General features: G+C 31.8%; 1 protein-coding gene across 6 annotated transcripts in view; it reads right to left on the minus strand.

Moving 5' to 3' along the window:
- Nucleotides 1–23,568, minus strand: part of LOC145245905 (sperm flagellar protein 2-like) — a 259,599-nt gene that overhangs the window by 139,299 nt on the left and 96,732 nt on the right. For all 6 annotated transcript variants that reach the window (XM_080107644.1, XM_080107645.1, XM_080107641.1 and 3 more), the window contains 5 exons: nucleotides 22,290–22,392; nucleotides 19,977–20,071; nucleotides 14,599–14,702; nucleotides 10,169–10,470; nucleotides 391–526 (listed from right to left, as the gene is read on the minus strand). In XM_080107644.1, the coding sequence (XP_079963770.1) occupies nucleotides 391–526; nucleotides 10,169–10,470; nucleotides 14,599–14,702; nucleotides 19,977–20,071; nucleotides 22,290–22,392 (740 nt within the window). The remainder of the gene's footprint in view (nucleotides 1–390; nucleotides 527–10,168; nucleotides 10,471–14,598; nucleotides 14,703–19,976; nucleotides 20,072–22,289; nucleotides 22,393–23,568) is intronic.

Here is a 23,568-nt window from a genome sequence, read left to right on the forward strand (position 1 = left end):
GGGGACAACTGGTGTTTTCCTGGAAAATCTATTTTGTTATTTTTGTACTCATATCATGTTTAATGTTTGTGAAAATTTTCAAAAAATTCCAAGGCATAGTTATTGAGAAAAGTGCGAACAGATGAACGGATTAACAGACAAGGGTGAATTTACAGGTCCACCCTCCTTTTGTCAGGGGACCAAAAAGTATTCAAATAAGAAAATAAAGAAAAAGCAAACAGCAAGATCACATGAGAGGAGATATGCAATATAGAGAAAGTCACTTCAATAAAAAAAAAGTTATTATAAGAAAATTATAACAGGAAGTCAATTCTACAGTCAGTTATTTTAACAAGCTTCTCAAACAATCTTACATTTCTTTTTAAATTGTGTCTGTCTGTTTGACCTTACCTACTTTGGGCATTTTCCTCATCAAATGCTTCAGTTTTCAAAGGGACCACATTCTGGGGAGTCTTTTTATTACTGACATCTTTTAATGGGGGAGGATTGAAGTGAATATGATACCTTTCTCCTGTTTCAATCAATTCTGCATAAAGAGAAAAATATATTTCAATAGATGTGTCAGTCCTGATGCAAATAAAAATGAAAATGAAAAAAAAGACAAAAACAAAAAACAGAAATACCAAAGGGAAATTGATGTTGCCCAGAAAATAGTGAATCTTTCTGTTATAGTTCAAATTAAAAAATTATGGATTTATATCTCAATGACTGTTTTGTTTTATGGCTTATCAACGATTTTCAGGTAATATGATCTCAAACCTAGAAAATTATAAGAGATTTTCAAAATGGACACATTCAGACAGAATTTGTTCACTCATGCTTTGAATTCTCCTAGAAACGTGTTAGCTTTTCATTGCTTCGAAACTGACATTAAATCACAGTATGATACGACTTGGACCAGCCAATTCATTTATTTATAGCAAATTTATTACAAATTTTGAAATAGCTATTTTGAATATTTTGAATATTGAGCTTCATTTTGCGCTGAAATTTGTGTCCCATAACAACAGGCCTGGATTATATAATTATATATATATATATATATATATATATATATATATATATATATATATATATATATATATATATATATATATATATATATATAAAATTATAATTTTATATATATATATATATATATATATATATATATATATATATATATATATATATATATAAAATTATATAATCCAGGCCTATATATATATATATATATATATATATATATATATATAAAAGTTTTAAAATTTTTAAAATTTAAAAATCAAAATTTAATTAAATTAAAAATCAGTTTCATAAGAAGGAACAACAACAAAGTCAATTATCTGTACGATCGTTTCGGAAATCCGTGCTTTTTATTTGTGGTATACATGAAGTCACGTAGAATAATTATACATAGTTTTTTTGGTAAGCACGGTCTCCTCATCAGCAAATTTAGGAGGATTTTTATTGAATTGAAAAGACACCAAAAATAAACCTAGCATTAAAAGTAAGGCAGATGAATCTGAAAAATTGAAGTAAAAGGTTTGGATATAAAATTTATAAGAAAATTAATAAGGAAATTGGTATAGGTTAGAGATAGAAATGAGTAGAAAAAATATATATATTTTTGAATTTACATAATAAATTTGATTTAAAAATATATATATAATTACCTTTTGGTTTTCCTTTTTTTTTTTTTTTTTTTTTTTTTTTTTTTGAAATCAGGAACTGTATTTAAAGTAGTCATTTAGATGTTTGCTATAGCTTTTTATTTTATTGAATGATGAATTTTAAAAGGGCGACGCTCGTGCAGTAAATTGTTTCCGTTAGCGTATTTGATTTAGAGACGCTACAGTTAATATCTATAGAGAGAGAGTTTTTTTTTTTTTTTTTTTTTTTTTTTTTTGCAAGTTTTTAAGGGGAGATAATTGTCATGGCTTTATTTATTATTTGATTTACGAGTCTAAGGGCGGTAATTGGTTTAACTTAATTTATTAAAAAAAAAAAAAAAAAAAAAAAAAAAAAAAATCTATTTTTACTAATGAGTAATTTTTAATGATTTAAGGTGGTTTATATTTATTAAATTTAAACCAACGTTTATGATTACACGATAGAAGCTCGTGTCTTGAATTTACTAGTTTGGTTGTGCTTTTTATATCTTCATATTTTAAAATTTTTACGGTTTCTTTTGTACATAATGTACAAAATTTATCTCCTGGTTTATATGATTTGCAAGTCTCAATTATTTGCCATTTTAAGTTGAAAGAAATATTGCTATTTTTTAGTTGCCAAATATAGTTGGATAGAGTAGTTTGGTTTGATAGAGAGTTATTTTTAAAAGAATGTTTGTGCGTTGAAATTCTATGTTTTATTGGGCCAGATGTGGAACCAATATATATTACCTCTTGATTATTATGATTATTTTCCGTTAGGTCTATTGTTGGATTATAATGTGGTGGGTTGGTTAATAATTGATCGGTAGATTGATTTAAGTTGGTGTTATTATTTAATTCGGTAGTTGAGTTATGGCTGTTGATAGGTTCTTGTATATTTGGAGTTTTTGATACTGTGCAGCTATAGATAACATTTTTAATTTTACATGAGCCTTGTAGGGGACATTTATTTTTTCTTCTACAGTTACAGTCCGATGTATTTTGTATAGTTGCATTTTGTAGTTTATTAATTTTATTATTATTAGAGCTAATTATTTTCTGATGAAGGTTAGGCATAGTAGAGTAAGAGACTTTAATTGTGTTCTTATTGAAAATCTTATTATATCTATGGGGGGCTTTAAAGTTCTTATCTAATATTTTAAAAAATTCTCTAGCTATGTTTGTTTCTAGGTTTTTGGAATACGGGGGGTTGAACCATAGGATCTCCTTGTGTCTATTCTTACGTTTGCGGGTTTTAGTTTGTTGTTTATTTATATTATTATCTAATATTTGTAGTTTGGTTTTATCTTTTTTTGTCTCCTGGTTATTTTTCTTAACTCGTATATGGGAAGACATTGCCATATTATATGTTATTACGCTTTTAATAGGTTTATTTTTAATGCAGTTTATGTTTCTATCATTTTCATTTATGAATTTAATTTGTGAATTATATCCAGAGTTTTTAAGGGCTTCATTATAGTATTTTTCATTTTTGGTAAATATTGATTTAGTAGAAGACAGTCTAGAAATTCTTAGAGCGATATTGGGAACTATTGATTTTAATATTGATTTAGGGTGGTTTGATTGATTGTGGACATATAGAAGTGATTGGTTAGGTTTATGGTATGGTTCAAAGGTAGAATTTTCAAGATTTAAGGTTATGTCTAAGAAATTAACAATTTTTTTATTAGGGTCGATTTTTATACTAAGTCCATAATTTTTAAATAATTTATGTAGAGCTTTAATTGCATTTTCATAATTTTTATTAGTAGAATTCGTTATGAAAAGTGCATCATCTCTATATAGCCCTCCTTCAAGTTTGAATTGTTTATGGAGTATACAATGTATTTCATTTAAAAGGAAAAGGCCAACTAGATCAGTGACCTGAGTCGAGTCCGTCGATCCCATTAAAATGTTGAAGTGGTTAGGGGTATTTTTCCTGGTCCAATATTTATTATCAAATGTTATTAAAGACTGTCTAGCTATAAGTATTAGTTTAGTTTCGTCTTGAGTTATATTAGTTAATTTTCGTGCCATTAATAGAGATTTATTAAGTAGGATAGGTGATATAGATTGGTAATATGATTCAATGTCAAAAGAAAGAAATTTAATATCATTTTTATTTTGAATATTAGAAAACCAGTCGATTACTTGGTTTGAAGATTGCCATAGTGGGTATTTTATTATGGATTTAATTTTGGGGATAATTCTATCTAATATGTTTTTACTAACCAGTCCTATATCTGATTTCGAGGGGCAAATGAGTCTAATAGTAGGGTTGATATTGAAGCTGTGTTTGTGGTCTTTTAAAGTAAATCTCGGGGTACCTGGTACTGTTATTTCTGTGTATTTATCTATTTTAAGTTTAGTTAAAATGTTTTTTGCATCATTATTTATTTTATTTAGTGCTGATTTATTAGTAGTTTTATAATTTTTATTAAGTTCTTTATATATTAGATTTTTATATTGTATATAGTCCATTGTGTAGAAATTTCCAGTTTTATCTGCCGGTACTATGAGTTTATTTTGGTGGCTTGTAGAAATAGATTTTGAAAATTTATTTATTTTTTTAAGTGTTGGAGTGATATATTTTTTATTTTTCTTAAACTTAATATTTTTAATCAGGTTGATTAAGTCATTTTCAAAATTTTCAGTGTCTATGTTTCTCTTAGGGTTTTTGTATGTTTTTAGTCTGTAGTATTTCGCTGCTTTTCTTTCTTCATTGTCTTGTCTGAGGATGGTTTCTTTTATTTCTCCAGGTTGGTGGTGTATTGGTTCTGTGGTTTCACTTTGGTAATTATCAAAATGGTAGGCTTTCCATCTCAAGTTCCTTATAAATGTATTTATACTTGTAATTAAGCTGGTTATAAAGGTGTCTTTAGGGGGTATGGGGATGCATTTAGTTGATAATTGTATGTCCTTCTTATGAAACATATCTACAATTACGTATATAAACTCAACCTGTTATAGGGAGCTGATAATTTAAAGGAGATTAGAATAATAGTCTAAAGAGCTAAGTGTATTTTAATGTAATAGTGAAATTACTAGTTTAATTAAAATACAGGAAATGCTCGTTGTAATTTAGATATATAATAAGCTCGATAGTTAAATGTCCTAGAGCTAATTCAATATTAAGTAATGTGATTTATAATTTAAAAGTTTTAAAATTTTTAAAATTTAAAAATCAAAATTTAATTAAATTAAAAATCAAAGACACCTTTATAACCAGCTTAATTACAAGTATAAATACATTTATAAGGAACTTGAGATGGAAAGCCTACCATTTTGATAATTACCAAAGTGAAACCACAGAACCAATACACCACCAACCTGGAGAAATAAAAGAAACCATCCTCAGACAAGACAATGAAGAAAGAAAAGCAGCGAAATACTACAGACTAAAAACATACAAAAACCCTAAGAGAAACATAGACACTGAAAATTTTGAAAATGACTTAATCAACCTGATTAAAAATATTAAGTTTAAGAAAAATAAAAAATATATCACTCCAACACTTAAAAAAATAAATAAATTTTCAAAATCTATTTCTACAAGCCACCAAAATAAACTCATAGTACCGGCAGATAAAACTGGAAATTTCTACACAATGGACTATATACAATATAAAAATCTAATATATAAAGAACTTAATAAAAATTATAAAACTACTAATAAATCAGCACTAAATAAAATAAATAATGATGCAAAAAACATTTTAACTAAACTTAAAATAGATAAATACACAGAAATAACAGTACCAGGTACCCCGAGATTTACTTTAAAAGACCACAAACACAGCTTCAATATCAACCCTACTATTAGACTCATTTGCCCCTCGAAATCAGATATAGGACTGGTTAGTAAAAACATATTAGATAGAATTATCCCCAAAATTAAATCCATAATAAAATACCCACTATGGCAATCTTCAAACCAAGTAATCGACTGGTTTTCTAATATTCAAAATAAAAATGATATTAAATTTCTTTCTTTTGACATTGAATCATATTACCAATCTATATCACCTATCCTACTTAATAAATCTCTATTAATGGCACGAAAATTAACTAATATAACTCAAGACGAAACTAAACTAATACTTATAGCTAGACAGTCTTTAATAACATTTGATAATAAATATTGGACCAGGAAAAATACCCCTAACCACTTCAACATTTTAATGGGATCGACGGACTCGACTCAGGTCACTGATCTAGTTGGCCTTTTCCTTTTAAATGAAATACATTGTATACTCCATAAACAATTCAAACTTGAAGGAGGGCTATATAGAGATGATGCACTTTTCATAACGAATTCTACTAATAAAAATTATGAAAATGCAATTAAAGCTCTACATAAATTATTTAAAAATTATGGACTTAGTATAAAAATCGACCCTAATAAAAAAATTGTTAATTTCTTAGACATAACCTTAAATCTTGAAAATTCTACCTTTGAACCATACCATAAACCTAACCAATCACTTCTATATGTCCACAATCAATCAAACCACCCTAAATCAATATTAAAATCAATAGTTCCCAATATCGCTCTAAGAATTTCTAGACTGTCTTCTACTAAATCAATATTTACCAAAAATGAAAAATACTATAATGAAGCCCTTAAAAACTCTGGATATAATTCACAAATTAAATTCATAAATGAAAATGATAGAAACATAAACTGCATTAAAAATAAACCTATTAAAAGCGTAATAACATATAATATGGCAATGTCTTCCCATATACGAGTTAAGAAAAATAACCAGGAGACAAAAAAAGATAAAACCAAACTACAAATATTAGATAATAATATAAATAAACAACAAACTAAAACCCGCAAACGTAAGAATAGACACAAGGAGATCCTATGGTTCAACCCCCCGTATTCCAAAAACCTAGAAACAAACATAGCTAGAGAATTTTTTAAAATATTAGATAAGAACTTTAAAGCCCCCCATAGATATAATAAGATTTTCAATAAGAACACAATTAAAGTCTCTTACTCTACTATGCCTAACCTTCATCAGAAAATAATTAGCTCTAATAATAATAAAATTAATAAACTACAAAATGCAACTATACAAAATACATCGGACTGTAACTGTAGAAGAAAAAATAAATGTCCCCTACAAGGCTCATGTAAAATTAAAAATGTTATCTATAGCTGCACAGTATCAAAAACTCCAAATATACAAGAACCTATCAACAGCCATAACTCAACTACCGAATTAAATAATAACACCAACTTAAATCAATCTACCGATCAATTATTAACCAACCCACCACATTATAATCCAACAATAGACCTAACGGAAAATAATCATAATAATCAAGAGGTAATATATATTGGTTCCACATCTGGCCCAATAAAACATAGAATTTCAACGCACAAACATTCTTTTAAAAATAACTCTCTATCAAACCAAACTACTCTATCCAACTATATTTGGCAACTAAAAAATAGCAATATTTCTTTCAACTTAAAATGGCAAATAATTGAGACTTGCAAATCATATAAACCAGGAGATAAATTTTGTACATTATGTACAAAAGAAACCGTAAAAATTTTAAAATATGAAGATATAAAAAGCACAACCAAACTAGTAAATTCAAGACACGAGCTTCTATCGTGTAATCATAAACGTTGGTTTAAATTTAATAAATATAAACCACCTTAAATCATTAAAAATTACTCATTAGTAAAAATAGATTTTTTTTTTTTTTTTTTTTTTTTTTTTTTTTTAATAAATTAAGTTAAACCAATTACCGCCCTTAGACTCGTAAATCAAATAATAAATAAAGCCATGACAATTATCTCCCCTTAAAAACTTGCAAAAAAAAAAAAAAAAAAAAAAAAAAAAAACTCTCTCTCTATAGATATTAACTGTAGCGTCTCTAAATCAAATACGCTAACGGAAACAATTTACTGCACGAGCGTCGCCCTTTTAAAATTCATCATTCAATAAAATAAAAAGCTATAGCAAACATCTAAATGACTACTTTAAATACAGTTCCTGATTTCAAAAAAAAAAAAAAAAAAAAAAAAAAAAAAAAAAAAATATATATATATATATATGATTTTCAGAATGTGAGAGATTATATATAATAAATCCCACAGTCAAACAACGTCGCAGCCCACAAGAGTCATGGCAGTCAACGAACCAGAAGTCCAAGACTCGAGTTGCTCAGTTGGCAGAGTGCTTGCCTTGCATGCAATAGGCTCAGGTTTCGAATTCTGAGTTCGGATGTGTCTAACTGATGAGGACGTAACTCGAGTCTTGGACTTCTGGTTCGCTGACTGGCATGGCTCTTGAGGGCTGCGACTTTTTTTGGCTGTGGAATTTATCACTGAAGAGCTGTAATGCAGTAAAACAGGCTGTCCGTGAATGACTATATAAGCCCAAACTCATTTATTAGGATGAGTACTTTCCTTAAATTATATCGCCTACTGCTTATTCAACATAATGCAAAGCTTTTTGCTTGTAAGCAAATAAATGGAGTATTTTAAAAGTGACGATTAAGGTTTACTAGCAAGCAGCCCAGCATTGCCCGGCCATACAATATGCTTAAACATATTTTAATTTATGCAGATTACATATGTATTATTATATAATCAATCCTCTATTGAATATTATATATTATGAGGAATAATTTGCTTGTTGGACTAATTCGCAAAATATAATACATAAAAATAATAACGATAATATCATTCATCAAATTTCGTATGTGTTTGTTTACACTATCACGTCAGCTGATATTTGGGATTGACGATGAATGCACTGGTAAAATCACTTCTGATTAATGTTTAGTTTTAAATGGTACCTCTTCTTTTATTGTAAATTTAACTCATTAATAAGAAAAAATTAAAATAAAATGGTGTGGTACACCTGAGCTTGAACAGGGAATCATTAAATTTTTAGTCCAATGTTCTACCACTAAGCTATATCTCTAGATTATAATAAATCTGTTGTTTTTTTTTTTTTTTTTCCGAAGAAATGATTTGCTGAAATTTTATTATTTCCCTTTGTTGCTGTAATGTAAAATATTCCCCTGTAAAAATTATTCTTTTTTATCTATAAGAGAGAAAAGCTATTTTTAAGATCGGATTTTTTCGATTTTTGATATTTATTGGATGAATTTCCTGTTCAAAACATATCTAAGAACACTGCCAGACATATAAATAAGCTTTTTGTAGAATTTGCAAAAGATGGGCTCAGCCGTTTCAGAACCTAAGAAGGAACTCATTCTCACACACACACACACACGCGCGCACACACACACACAGAGTGACTTTTGTATGATAGATAGATAGATAGATAGATAGATAGATAGATAGATAAAGACATGAAAAATATGATTTATGAGTGCCGATTCCATGGCCTAGAGTTGACCAACTAGATGGTTGTAGGTTCGATTCCTGGCTTAGGACGGGTGCTAGTCTAGAACTTTAATACAGCGAAACAGTCTGTCTGTGGATGACTATATATATATATATATATATATATATATATATATATATATATATATATATATATATATATATATATTATTGCAGTCATACCTATTGCATATATATAAAACAGAAGGCAGTGCTGCCCATTAAATATAACAAATTTCTACTTTAAAAACGTCTCACTAAAAGGAAATATCAATTTATAAAGAACAGAAAAAGTATCAAAACTGTTAGATGTCTCCCCCAAATGTCAGGCACGCAATGTCCTTAAAATCACCAACTTTTATCTCTCTGACCTTCTTTTCTATACATTCGACAATCGTCTTTGACCTTCCATTCTTCAATGATCACACAGCAGGAGATGATTTCGCCTCAACTGGGTCCTGGATATGACCTCAAACTATATTCAATTGTGAGACCCCAACTTGTGGGCTTTGGGGAGTGTGGAACCACCCTTTAATTGCCATTGCTCCCAGGACCTGGGAACAATGGCAATTAAAGGGTGGTTCCACACTCCCCAAGAGTGCTAGTACCTGTTAGGGTCCCAACTATGGGTTAAATAGAAACTGACTTGAAAACAACAAATATATTCTATTAAAAAATTTGTCTTCAAAATCTTTGGATTCGGCATTAAATAACCTGAAAAGGGTTGATATGCCGTAAAACAAAAACCAACCAACCAATCGCCTCAACTGAAGATACGTGTGAGCTTCACAAAAAATTGATCATAATTTGCTAACAAGGAAGCAGCAACATTCCTATGCAAATTAATGCCCCCATTGCAATGAAACGGTGTGAGTAATAGCGCCACCGGTAGTTAGAAACCATTTTCTTTAAATCAATTATTTAATTTATCAGGGAGGTGATGGCGGTTAAGTGGTTAATGATATGGACTGACGACCTGCGTGTTCCAAGTTCGAATCCAGCTCGTTCCATAAAAATAACTTCCACTTAGGATGTTGGTAACTTTCACGTGGCTCCTCCTGTAAGTACATACAATATGATGATGATGATGATGAACTAATTGTTGAAGAGGACACAGAAAAATGATACAATGGAACTAAAGAATGATTTTTACCATATCGTCCAGCTGCTCGCTTAAGGCATACATCATCTGGAAGGTCAAGCAAAATGATTATGTCCAATCCACTATTTGGCTCAGGAGGTAATGGCTTCGGCTGTGGATCTAGAAACAGATTGGACTTTTTTAATTTCTTATTTTTGGGATCAAATTTCGAAACAGCAACTTCCTCTTGCGGCAATGGTTCAAACCCAACTTTTGCAGCATCAATACCACTAAGCGCCTTTTCTAAAGCCTTTGTCTGCGTATAGGTCACTGGAAATCCATCAAGAATCCATCCAATTCCTTCAGGAATATTTCTGCTCATAAAAAATAAAATAAAGTAAAAAATATTATCACATAATGTTATGAATAATAAGTTTGATTTCAAATGATTAAAAATAAAACTTTAACTGAAGTCAAATCAAAAAAGTGCAACAATCCATGTAAAAGAACGGTTAGAAGATGTGTACATGTGTGCATACTGTCTATACTGAAAATCTAAACATGGATATGACTGACATTTTTACCAGTTCTGGAAAAGTTCCCCTCCTTTAGGGAGCTTGCCTATAGCCTACCTTCTGACCGAATCATTATCAGGTGTTGAAATAAAAGTCCGAAAGAGCGAAAATGAGAATTAAAAATGAAAACTAAAAACTACAGTAAACGGCGATAAGTTAAAATATATAGAGTCGATGAAAAGTCGATTAAAAATTCGAGTATTAAAATCAGCAAGTTCGTGGACACCGTTATCTATCTATCTATCTATCTCTCTCTCTCTCTCTCTCTCTATATATATATATATATATATATATATATATATATATATATATATGTCAGTCTCTTGAGAAAATGAGAATTAAAAGTGAACACTAAAAACTACAGTAAACGGCGATAAGTTAAAATATATAGAGTCGATGAAAAGTCGATTAAAAATTCGAGTATTAAAATCAGCAAGTTCGTGGACACCGTTATCTATCTATCTATCTATCTATCTCTCTCTCTCTCTCTCTCTCTCTCTCTCTATATATATATATATATATATATATATATATATATATATATATATATATATATATATATATATATATATATATATATATATATATGTCAGTCTCTTGAGAAAATGAGAATTAAAAGTGAACACTAAAAACTACAGTAAACGGCGATAAGTTAAAATATATAGAGTCGATGAAAAGTCGATTAAAAATTCGAGTATTAAAATCAGCAAGTTCGTGGACACCGTTATCTATCTATCTATCTATCTATCTGTCTGTCTCTCTTTCTCTCTCTCTCTCTCTCTCTCTCTCTATCTCTCTCTCACTATATATATATATATATATATATATATATATATATATATATATATATATATATATATATATATATGTCAGTCTCTTGAGACTGAACAGAGGCATTGAAGCATCCAATCATCAGTCATCAAGATTGTCACTGAAAATGTTTTTAAATCAAATTCGTTGGCAAAAAATAGCAAAACGCAACAATCCATGTAAAAGAACAGTTAGAAGATTTGTACATGCGTGTATACAACGGATGTTTGTCTAAGGAGACTTTAAATCTGGATATAATAGACATCGTCACTACATCAAGTATGCTGTTTCAGAGAGCAGAAACAGAGACAGAGAATGCTGCCTTTTTAGTTATCAGATGAGTATGTCTCTATAACGTCTGAATGCTTATTCAAGGCCACTTTAAACTTGGATGTAGTAGTCACCATCACAACCACCATGATGTTCCATGAAGCTTAAACATGCACATAGAATGCTGCCATTTCTTCTACTGAGACAAAAGCAATGATGGGACATCTTTTGCAGGTGCTCGCTAAGACTTCTAAATAAATAAACTGTTAAGATACCTAGCATTGATGGATACGAGATGCCTTCAATAAGTTTCCAGACTTTTTTTTGTACAAGCATTTAAAATTGTCATAGACTCTTGAAAATTCAGTAGGTTATCGCTATATGTCTTATGAGATGACTAACCAATTTTTATGATTTCAGGTTCACATGAACAGCTACAGCAGGAATCCTGATTGCCACAGTTGGTAAATTTCAAAAATACAATCTTTAAAAGAATGATATGCAATAAAATTCCGTTTCAAACTTGGGAAAATACCCCAGAAAAGTATGGAATACTTCGGACTGCTGTTGGGCCATCTTGTATGAATCGAAAATCAGGTTTTAAATGGCATAAGAGATTCAAGAAAGGCAGGGAATCTGTGAGGGATTATAAGAGTTGTGGGAGGAGTAAGGAAGTCAGAACACCTGATTTGATTACTCAAATAAAGAATTTCATTGATAAGGACCATCGTATGTCTATTGAGACAACAAGTGCACAGTTTGATGTCAGTGTGGGAACTGTACACACAACTATTTGTGAGGAACTGAAGATGCGAGAGATTTGCACAAAGTTTGTTTCAAGGATACTCAGAAAAGACCAGAAAGAAAGATGTTGCCATGGGCATCAAAACAGTTCGTCACCCCCTCCCTTATAGTCAAGACCTTGCTCTCTGTGATTTTTTATTATTCCCTAAGCTCAAGGAAAACCTTAGGGGATGTCGTTATGAGACAATTGAGGAGATGAAAGAGGCTGTGACGAGGGTCATCGACACAAGTAGACTTCCATAGGGGATTCCAAACGTTATTGGAACGGTATAAGTGCATTGCAACCGGTGGAGATTACTCCAAAGGTGACTAGAGTGCCATATGTGTACTATGAATAAAAATGCATATAGGAAAAAAAAGTCTTGAAACTTATTGAAAGCACCTCATCATACTAATTTTTATGTTTCAAGATTTATCAAATCAACTCAAATTTATTAGCAAAAACATAGCAAATTGCAACAACCATGTGAAAATACAGTTATAAGATGTATACATGCATATTTACACTCTGAATACTTCTCCAAGGAGACTTTAAATCTGGATATAATAGATATTATCGCTACATCATGTAGGTTGTTCTAGAGAGCAGAAACAGGCAGAGAATGCTGCCTTTTTATTCAATGAGATGAAAACGACTAGGGTACATATTTTGTTGGGTTCCATGCAGATCACAACAATATTAAAAACTCATTGAAACATATATTCTACCGCTCCAGTAGATATTTCATTACCGATGTAATTCTTTACCTGCATAAAAGCCAAGTACATCCTAGGGTAGAGTACTATCGCCACATCTGGGCAGGAAATTCTTGGAGCACCTATCCTGCCTTGACAGAGTTCAAAACTGACTTCGTAATCTAGTAGATGATGCCCTTTTCTCTCCACTGCAACCTCTTTCCACAAAAAAAAGACGTTGTTAGTTTGTCTCTGCTATATCGTTATTTTCTTGGAAAGTCTTCGTTTGAGCTCCAATCTATGGTCCCCCCGGCCTGCCAATCTTTCACAAAAAACACTCGTCTAGCCAAAATCACTATCAAAACTTCCCCCACTCTCTATTAGTGCCTAAACCTAAACGTGGGTTCCATTAACAAAGCTTCTTTCCTAGAACTATCTGCTTTCTAGCTGACTACAATATTGTCACCTTTAAGTACAATGTAAACAAGTTCGTATTGGACTGTCCTCTTAAATAATATAATTGTACTAAATTTCCACTTCTAACTATTACTACGCTATTGTACCAATGATTACCGTACACACATTAATCTTTATCCTCAAGTGGCCCCGGGCCTTGATATGTGGTGACCCATTTATAAAAAAAAGAGAAAAAAAATTCTGGTTAATGGTGTTTTATGCCAGAATCACATCCCTAAGCACCTTCCATTGTTCAAGTGATCATGCTTCATCCAGTACGTCCTTGAACTGTGGTCATCTGGAGGCTGACCACAATTTCTGCCAGCCTGTTCCATGGTGCAGTGACAAAATTTTTTCAATGGTTTAAAAAAAAAAAAAATGAGAAAGATGTTTAGAGGTCTTGCAGAGGTTGAAAGAGGAAGATGCAGTTCATCTCGATGTAAATAGTTGTAAAAAGCAAAATCAAATCTTAGAGCCAATAATGGAGTTATTTGTTATTCTTTTCAAGCGCTTTTCTTATTCCAGCCGCAAAAAGAAAAAAAGAAGAAAATGTCCACGTCTCTGCGACTGCTCCACTGTCACCACGACTGAGGGACATTTACAATGTGTCAATGAGAGTATCCCTATTTACTTGAGTCCCCACAAAGGTAGAGTTAGACACAAGGTCTGCCTTTAATGTAGAGAAATCTAACTTTCCAAAAAAAGACACTTTGGATTGAGACAAAAATAAAAATCGCCATGGGCTAGAGTATCTGTTTCTGTCGACAAATAAAACGACAGGTAATTTGTAGAGATTAAATAAATCGTCCATGCATTTTCATATTCAAAAATCAAATTATAATAATGAATCAATAATCGAATCTGTATCAATCAAATAATGAATCTAGAAATGCGCTAACGTTTTTTTTTTACCTTATTTCATCGGTAATAGCTTCTACCAAAAGTTCATCGTCAACAGCTTTTCCTTGCTTTAGACATTCACAGATTTTCTGGCCCAAACTTGCTTTATTGGATAACTGCAGCAAAAAAAAAAAAAAAAAAAGAAAGAAGAAAGAAGAGTTTAAACTATCAAAATTGTATCCAGGAAATCAAATACTAATACAAAAAAAGAAATGTGTGATATCAATGTTTCAAATTTAATAAAAAAAATCACGCCATAGCTTTTGAATCCAGGATGCATTTATTTTGAAAGGGGGAGCGTTCGCCCTCTCCTCCCCTACTTAAAAACAATAAAAAAAATAATATGATAAATATAAATATTATGTTTATTTTCTTGTTTTCTTTTTTGTTATAATTGTCATATTAATCATGTGGTTAATACAACATTTATTCACAATTTTTAAATGTTATTTTTATGCATTATTTTTTTTTCTTCTTTCTTTTATTTTCGTTGCCAGATTTGTCTTCATGAAAAAGGAGACAATATTTCCACTGTCCTTTTGCAGAATAATTGATTATCGACAATTTTGAATCTCCATATTTTGAAAGACATCATACAGTTCTGTTCGAAATCTACACTTGAAGCACAAATAAGAAGATTTTAGATTTCCTCGGCATCAACAAGGAGGATGGTAGAAAAATTTAGAAATGAATTAGAAGATTCAGGAATAGTCAACGGTGTAAAATCAGAAAAAGAAAACACATTATTGATCATCTGTGACGTCAGAATGATATCATCAGCAGTAAAGATGACATCATGCCATTCTACTTCCCTGGGGAGGGCCACATCTGCATTCTGAGCAAGATAGCTGCATTAACCAGCTAGCTGCAAAAAGTTCCTTGCCATATAATCAAAAAACTCAGATGTTGCTGTTTGAGAACCACTTCATACTTCACCCAACATCTGGTTCTTCAGTTTGCCAGACCGTAACCTCTTTAAGTTTTTAGTGTCAGGCATAGTGCCTGCCTTGACAGAGTACAAAATAGACTTCGTGGCTTAGTGGGGGATGCCCTTTTCTCTACCCTGCAACCTCTCTCCCACAGAAGAGACGTTGCGAGCCTATCCTTGTTTTATCTTTATTTCCATGGCAGGTGCTCGTCTGAACTCCAATCTCTGGTCCCCCCTCGCCAATCTTTCACAAAAAACACCCGTCTAGCTAAATCCACTGTGAAAAATTTCCCCCACTCTATATCTGTGCCTAAATCAAAACGCGGATTCCATTAACAAAGCTTCTTTCTTAGAACTGCACGCCTGTGGAACTCTGTTCCGTCTGCCTGCTTCCCACCGGACTACAACTTGGATGTGTTCAAGTCCAACGTTAACAAATTCCTAATGAACCGCCCCCTTAAGTAAACGCTTCATCAAATCTCCACACTAACGTAATGTACTTGCAATAACCCTTATCCCTGAGTGGCTTCCGGGCCTTGATAAGTGGTGATCACTGTGTAAAAAAAAAAAAAAATAGTGACGCGAGATGCCAATAGATACAACTGCGACACAAAGGATAAGCTGATGGCCAGGATCATTTAGAGCCTTTAAGAATAGTCAAGATAGTGACAAAAGATCATTATCAATTCAGAGAATATCAAAGCCAAAGGTGGGTTCACTGGTTGTTTTGTTGTTTTATGGGATATCAACTTTTTGTTGGGTCATTTTTAATGTTGAATCTGATAATATAGAAGAAAAAAAAAAGGATTTATGCTTTAAGTTGTTTATATCTGTAAATATTTCTTCATCGTGTTTGGTTTGGTTTGATGGCATATCTACTCTATATTGGAAGTATGAATAAGGAGATTTGAGATTTCCTCAGGATCAGTAAGGAGGCTGGTAGAAAAAGTCAGAAAGAAATTGAAAGATTGCATCGACATCCGAGAGAAAACAATTATTGACAATCTGATGCTGTTAAAACGCTAGAGTTTTGCACTGAAGTTCAAGAGATCATTGCCAATGAACCAAACAAATTATAAGGAACCTTTGCAAGTAGGAAAGGCGTAGATGAAAAGCTCATTACGCTCCTACTGCATGAGAACATCCTCCACGTTTTATACAAAATAAGGATTGATTGGTTATTTTGTTTTACGGCATATCAACCTTTTTGGGGTTATTGGTCATTTAATGCTGAATCCAGTAATTTTGGAAAAAAGTTTATATGCTTCAAGTTCTTTATTTATATATTCAAATATTTATTTATGATATTTGGTTTGGTTGTTTTATAGATGAAAATTGTTAATTTTGTTTTTGATTTTGTAGAACATGCAATGGCAAAAAAAAAAAAAAAAATACAATAACATCAATGCTTGGTGCATTTTAGGTCAGAAAGTCGGTATCCTTAGACAGCCTGATCTGATAGCGCCAGGACAAGATGAGGTAGGGGCAGTTTTTGTCAAAGCTGATAAAAGACAAGCGACTGAAGTACATAAAGAAACTGATTAACAAGTTAAAACAACTACTGGAGTTTGACATGTGGTTCTTCTCCGATGAAGCAAAAGAAAAATTGAAAACTCAATTGTATGACGCCATGTAAAGACATTTGGGAACCACTAATTTAGAGGTTTAAGTTGGGAGATACTAATGGATAAAACCCCAGTTCAGTGGCTTGAACATTACACAATGAAAAATTGTGTAAAAGCGATAACTATTGATTTACCTTGTTTTTATTTTTTAACTATTAGTAAATAAGGAATCATTTCGAGTTAAAATCTATTTATTGTTACACTTGTCATCTTAAGAACACACTTGAAATATGTACATATGCCGAGTAATCGCTAGAAATAAATAATGGAGTCTTCATACAAACGGAAGTTAGAGAAGTAATACTAATTATTTCAGCATTTCGAGCATTTCTTCTTAAGATTACAAACGTAACTTGATTTATAAAACTTGCTATGTCTGTGGGTCATTCTCTCTCCATTTTTTCAAAGTGCATCTACCTCTGAGGCGTAGAGCAGTGCGAGGTATGTCAAATGAGCGCATCTTTTGTGTAGAGTTATTGGGGGGGGGTAGCCGGTAAAAATAGCTGGTACAGGATCAAAATTGAAAAAAAAATTAGAAATTTGGCAAGCGTAAGTCAACTAAATGTGTTATTTGTATACATGTGCAAATATACACTTATATGTTAAAGTTGGTTCAGTTTTTAATATTTGTTATTCATCTGACGATAGCTCAACCGGTAACAACTAAGGCTGGTGCACTTATACATTTTGGTTTCGATTCTAGTTGCTGGCACCCGTCATTTATTTTTATTAAAACTTTTGAAATCACTACTATATATTGGGTACAATATAATATATAATAATCGCAAGAGAATTGTCTCTATAATAATAAATATGAAATCTGCATAAATTAAAATATAATATTTAAGCGTATTTTACGACCTGGCAACGCCGGGCGGCCAGCTAGTACTAAATAGATTTTAACTCGAAATGGTTCTTTGTTTATTAATATTTAATTTAAAAAAAATAAAAAAAGAACAAGATAAAACTATTTATTGCATGTACACAATTTTTAATCAAATTAAGTTCAGGTCATTAAACTGAGGTTTTACCCACTAATAAAAACCTGTGTCAGATTCCAAAACCACCTCAGACTTACCAAAGCCAAAGGTTCAGCAAATGAAATCGAGAGAAGAAGTCATGAAGAAAAACTGACTCAAGTTTGATGAATAAATTAAAAAAAAAATGAAACATCTATTATTTTTTCTTAGTAATATTATGAACAATATATATATCTATAAAAGTGAACGTGTCTGTCTGTCTGTCTGTGTGTCTGTCTGTCTGTGTACATTTCCCTACGCAATAACTCTGTCAATTTTTAGTCTATAGACTCGAAATTTGAAATACCGGGTACTGAGATTTGGGAAAATCGATGTGACGGATGTCAGCCAGAAATTTGGCTGTTAAGGGGTCAAATTTCAACGATTTGACCTTTAAGAACTACCAAACTCCTCCGACAATTTTGGGTCTAGACACTTGAAATTTTAGATATAGGTTCCTTGAACCTGGATCTAACTTAATAAAGTGATTTGAGCCCGAAACTATAAATTTTAAGGGGTCATAATAGGGGTCAAAGTTTTAAAAAATTAACCATTTTTTTTTTTTTTTTTTTTTGCTTTTTTTGCATAGCATACACCTCCAAACACCCGAGCAACGCCGGGCACCCCTGCTAGTATATATATATATATATATATATATATATATATATATATATATATATATATATATATATATATATATATATATGTGTTCACAGACTTGGAGAATGGTCATGTCATAAAGTAGTTGTGTTCTATTAATCAACTTACACCAGGTAATTCGTGCATTATTAGCAGATTTGTATTCAAAAAATGTAGTGCAGAGGTAAAAGTTTGGAAACCATTAGTCCATATCAATGTCAGCTCTTGTCACCTGCTTCAGCATCATCGTAATAATATTTAGCTGCTTCCCACTACAGAATCATTAGATATGAACTCAATGAAAATATGAGTGAAAATCTAGCTCCCGGTCAGAATTCCCTAGTACGAAATCTCAGGCGATCAGCAATAAACCACCACCTCTCCTGAATGAGGAAGTAATGCCTTGGAGAGTACAACTTCTAGGGCCAAACCAGATAATAATATTTTTTAGGATGGGATCCAGTCATATTCAAATTAACTCCCTTTCTCATAATATTTTCAAGTACTAGGACTTATACTTGAATCTTTAGGCATACAATCGAGGAGTTGGTCTGAGTATCACCAAGGCATTCTTAGACCTCTGCATGCAATCCGGTTGTTGTATAGTAAATCTTTTAGAAGTTTTTGTTTGGTTGGTTATGATTAAGTTTGTAGAAGTGAAATTAATTTTTAAATTCAACAATTAAATCTTCAAAGAATATTTAAACTTGTGAACTCTTTGCAATCAGCACCAGCAAACGAATTTATTTTTGTAAAAGTATTAACTGTTGATTGGATAAGAATCTTAAAGAAATTTTATTTGAGCCAATTGAAAGCTCAGAAAATATACACCGTCACATTTTTTTTAAAATAGACGTTGAAATATTGGCACCATGCGCGAGGAGCCGCATAACTTTAGCTAAGCCTAAGAATCTGTTTGAAGTCTTCCACTGTGCGTCTTCTCTTTGACTTCAGCACCGTCAGCAACACATTTAGACTGTCCAGTTACTGCTAATCTCTCCTGCTTAACGAGCTTCTCCTTATACTACAATATTTCTTCTTTTCGGGATTAGCATGAGAATGTGTCTTACCAGATAATTTGTTTGTCATCAATAAAATTAAATTTATTTTTGTATGAATCGATTTTGTTCTTTTTTATTCTCACGTTGCTTTTCTCCCTACAAACGCGAGACATCTTACCTCCCCGGACGATTCCATTTCTTGCGTTCTATTTTCATAAGCTTCGATGCATTCCTTTATAACCTCATCAGCATTCGGAGCTGCAACGTTGTAATCTAAAAAAAAAAAAATAAATAATATAACGGAAAACATTTCTACAAGGAATAACAAGATTTATAAGTAATGAAAATTATTGAACTGAAATTATTTCTTCACCATCGAAATGTTAAAGAAAGGTCAGTCAGCCCGAGAATCAAAACAAACAAATGAAATGAAATAGATTACTTTCGTTTTGTTTTCAAGATCAAAATGATTCATCTAAAGATTCATAACCAAATTATAAGTATTATCTATAAGATGATATTATGTTACAGGATTTTTGGGATGAGGATTAGCATTTTGTATTATTTGGCCTACTATTCTCATCTTGGTGATTTTTCACGATGTGTCGGCCTATTAGTATTCTTTGGGTGCTTTACAATTCTGTGTACTACTTCAGTGTAATTTTCATAACGTCTTAACAACAAACACTGACAAATTCGGATTTTTTTTTTACCGTCAACTGGGCCGTTCTTTGCAAGGAGGGGTCAGTTTATGCGCCGCCATTTTTGCAAAGTCATTCGCGCTTCACAATACCTATGTTTTAAAGGAGTTTGCGAAGTCATTCATGCCTCACGGTACATACGTTTTAAAGGCGTTATTTCGAGGGTCAGTAATGTCGTCAGTTCGCCATAGCCTAGTCGACTATAGCGTTTCCTTTTTGTTTTCACCTCCTTTTCTTATTAGCGGTACACGTTCGAGCCAGGCTACTGCGGCTATTTTTTTTTTTTTTTTTTTTGCGCTCGCATGGGTACTCGCTGCTATTTTCATTTCTTTTTAAGAGGGTTGCTTCACTTTTTTGTTTTTCTCGCATGGGTAATAATTATTATTAAATGTTTTTTTGTTTTTATTTTTACATGCAAATAGGTCACAAAACAAATATATACATATATATATATATGTATTGTTTAAAATAAATAATCATTGTTTATTATTTAAAGAAAGCGTTTTATTCATATTGCTTCTTTTTTCTGCTTATTTAAAACTGTCATTTTCTGAAATATCGTTTACATGTTTACATGATAACGTACTGGCGACTATAGAAATTTAGTTCCTCTTAAGTAATAGAGGATTCGAGAGTATTTTGCCATGTAAACTCCAGTCCTGCCAACAAAAATACCATACCCTGAACCATACCCTGCCTGCCAGATTAGTATGCATGGGCCGAATGACACAGCAACCACCAAATTTTGTTGTTCGTATATAGCATTTGCGTATGGGGATCCTGATAGCGATTATCAAAATTACTTGTTGGGCAAATTTTTTTACAACTTCACCACCACTCACAAAATGGGGTGAAAGAAGGATTTTATGATAACCAGAAAATTCTGAGACACGATCTTCGTGAGCTCTATGCAGAATTTTGATTTGCTTAACAACAAAAACAAAATTCAGTAGCGACATCTGATACTGCAATGTGTAACATCCAATACAGCAACGTGTAACATCCAATACAGCAATGTCCGCACAAGACAAAGGGAACTGAAAAATAGGTCATCAACAACATCATGGTTCCTTTCAACCAACCAAGGCTTAGTATATTTTTTTATAGAAATCGCTCCTGACATGTAAGAAGCTGAGAAAAAATGCTACTTCAAGATGAAAAACTTGCCAACGATGTGCTAGATGGAATAAATTTTGATCGAGAAAACAGCAATTGTTCACTATTTGTCAGAAAAATCGTGATGGAATATGAAGACTAAAGAACAAAATATGGGAAGCGAGAATTATGAATGTATATATAGTAACACTTGCCTTCCATCCCGATGGTTCAGTGTAACAAGATATCCATTCTTAATTATGTCTTTCACTGTCTCATTTCAAATCTTTCTTTCTCCTTTCCGTGGTTTTATTCAGCCAATCAAATACTTCATATTTAGTTACTGCCTTTATGTAGCTCCCATAGTGCCCTTTACATTTTCACACCTCCCCCTACCTATCTATCAACAGTCGCATAACTCTCGCTTGCCTTATTTTGTCCTTTAGTCCTCACATTATATGAACAATGTTTCTGACAAAGGGGAAAGAACTGCTATTTTCTGGGTCAGAATCTATTCCATCTAATGGTTATCGTTGGCAATTTTTTTTTTTACCTAAAAGTAGTACGTTGTTTTTTTAGTTCTTTACATCAAGTGGCTTCATGCCTTGTCTGGAGCGATTTCCATAAAAAAAAATTGTTATGGTCTGGGGAATAAGTTTAAGAGAAAAAATACAATGCAATCAATAATTTCATACCTTGAATTAATTTAGAAACAATTGATGTCTTTCCACAGAATATTTTTCCTAAAATACAGCCGCGAATAGAAAATTTAGGAAACACTGGATCCTTTGGAGGTGGCTATAAAAATGGAAAGAAAAAAAAATGGCTTCACTAAATATCGTTCTAGAACAACTAAATCGTTTTCACATTAAAAAGAAAGCAAACAATGTTTTTTTTTGTTTGTTTTTTTTTAAATAATAGGATCATTCAAAAAGGATTATCTCCTTTTTTTCTGTCCGAATGGATCAGAGAGTATTGCAAGTTGCATTGTTATGATGACTGAACTTATGCATTCATGACCCGAAAATTTCATCTCTCTGTTGCAGATATTGACGTTGTGAGACTCTAAGAAAGCAACCTCTGTCTTGGACGTGCGTCAGAAGCAAAGATGCGTCAATGAATTCATCCATTGAAAAATTTGAACTGATCAACATTCACCTGTTGAACGTTCACGAAGTCGATGCAGTTGATGTCAGCACAGTTAGGAGATAGGTTTGTTGATTTCAGAGTGATGACAGAGATGTGAATGACAAAGTGTGCTCCGGACGTTTAGGACCTAGGCATCAAAAGAGGATGGCAAAAGTGTATTGAGAATGGTGGTGACTATGTAGAAAAATAAATTCTGGAGCACAAAATGTCGCTCGTTTTTATGATACCACTCCCGTCTTCATATGTCTTTTCTGTTTTAGTTTTTTAGTAAAACAAATAGGAAGCCTTACTTTTGGAACGACCCTTGCATAACAGATGATTTTTTAACTTATTTATTAACTAGATGAAGTAATTTGTCTATGTGTGATGATTGCTACGTTAGTTTTTGTTTTTTTTAATGCCAACTTTTGTTATATATTTTTATATTGAATCTATATTCGTGTTTTGTAGATGAGCATTATTGGTCACTCTTTCCAATAATTCATCATTATTATTATTATTGTAATATAGTCAGGTGAATGAGTTAACTAGATTAAATTAGCAGGTGATATGTAGGCGAATCGGTTCACAAGGTGAAGAGATGAAAGGTGAGATGACAAAGAATTGTATATCGTCGAAATAGAATTGGAGATTAGAGAAAGAGGATGTAATATTAACTATTATTTTCAGAGTTTTGTATTACAATGTTTATAAATGCATATATATATATATATATATATATATATATATATATATATATATATATATATACTGTGTGTGCAAAATCAAGACTTCAAGACGAGGTGTTGATGGAAACGAAAAGTGTATTTCATTTTATGTTACAAT

The sequence above is a fragment of the Euprymna scolopes genome, chromosome 23 (assembly GCF_053919585.1).
Source record: "Euprymna scolopes isolate OS-2025 chromosome 23, ASM5391958v1, whole genome shotgun sequence".
Taxonomy (NCBI): domain Eukaryota; kingdom Metazoa; phylum Mollusca; class Cephalopoda; order Sepiida; family Sepiolidae; genus Euprymna; species Euprymna scolopes.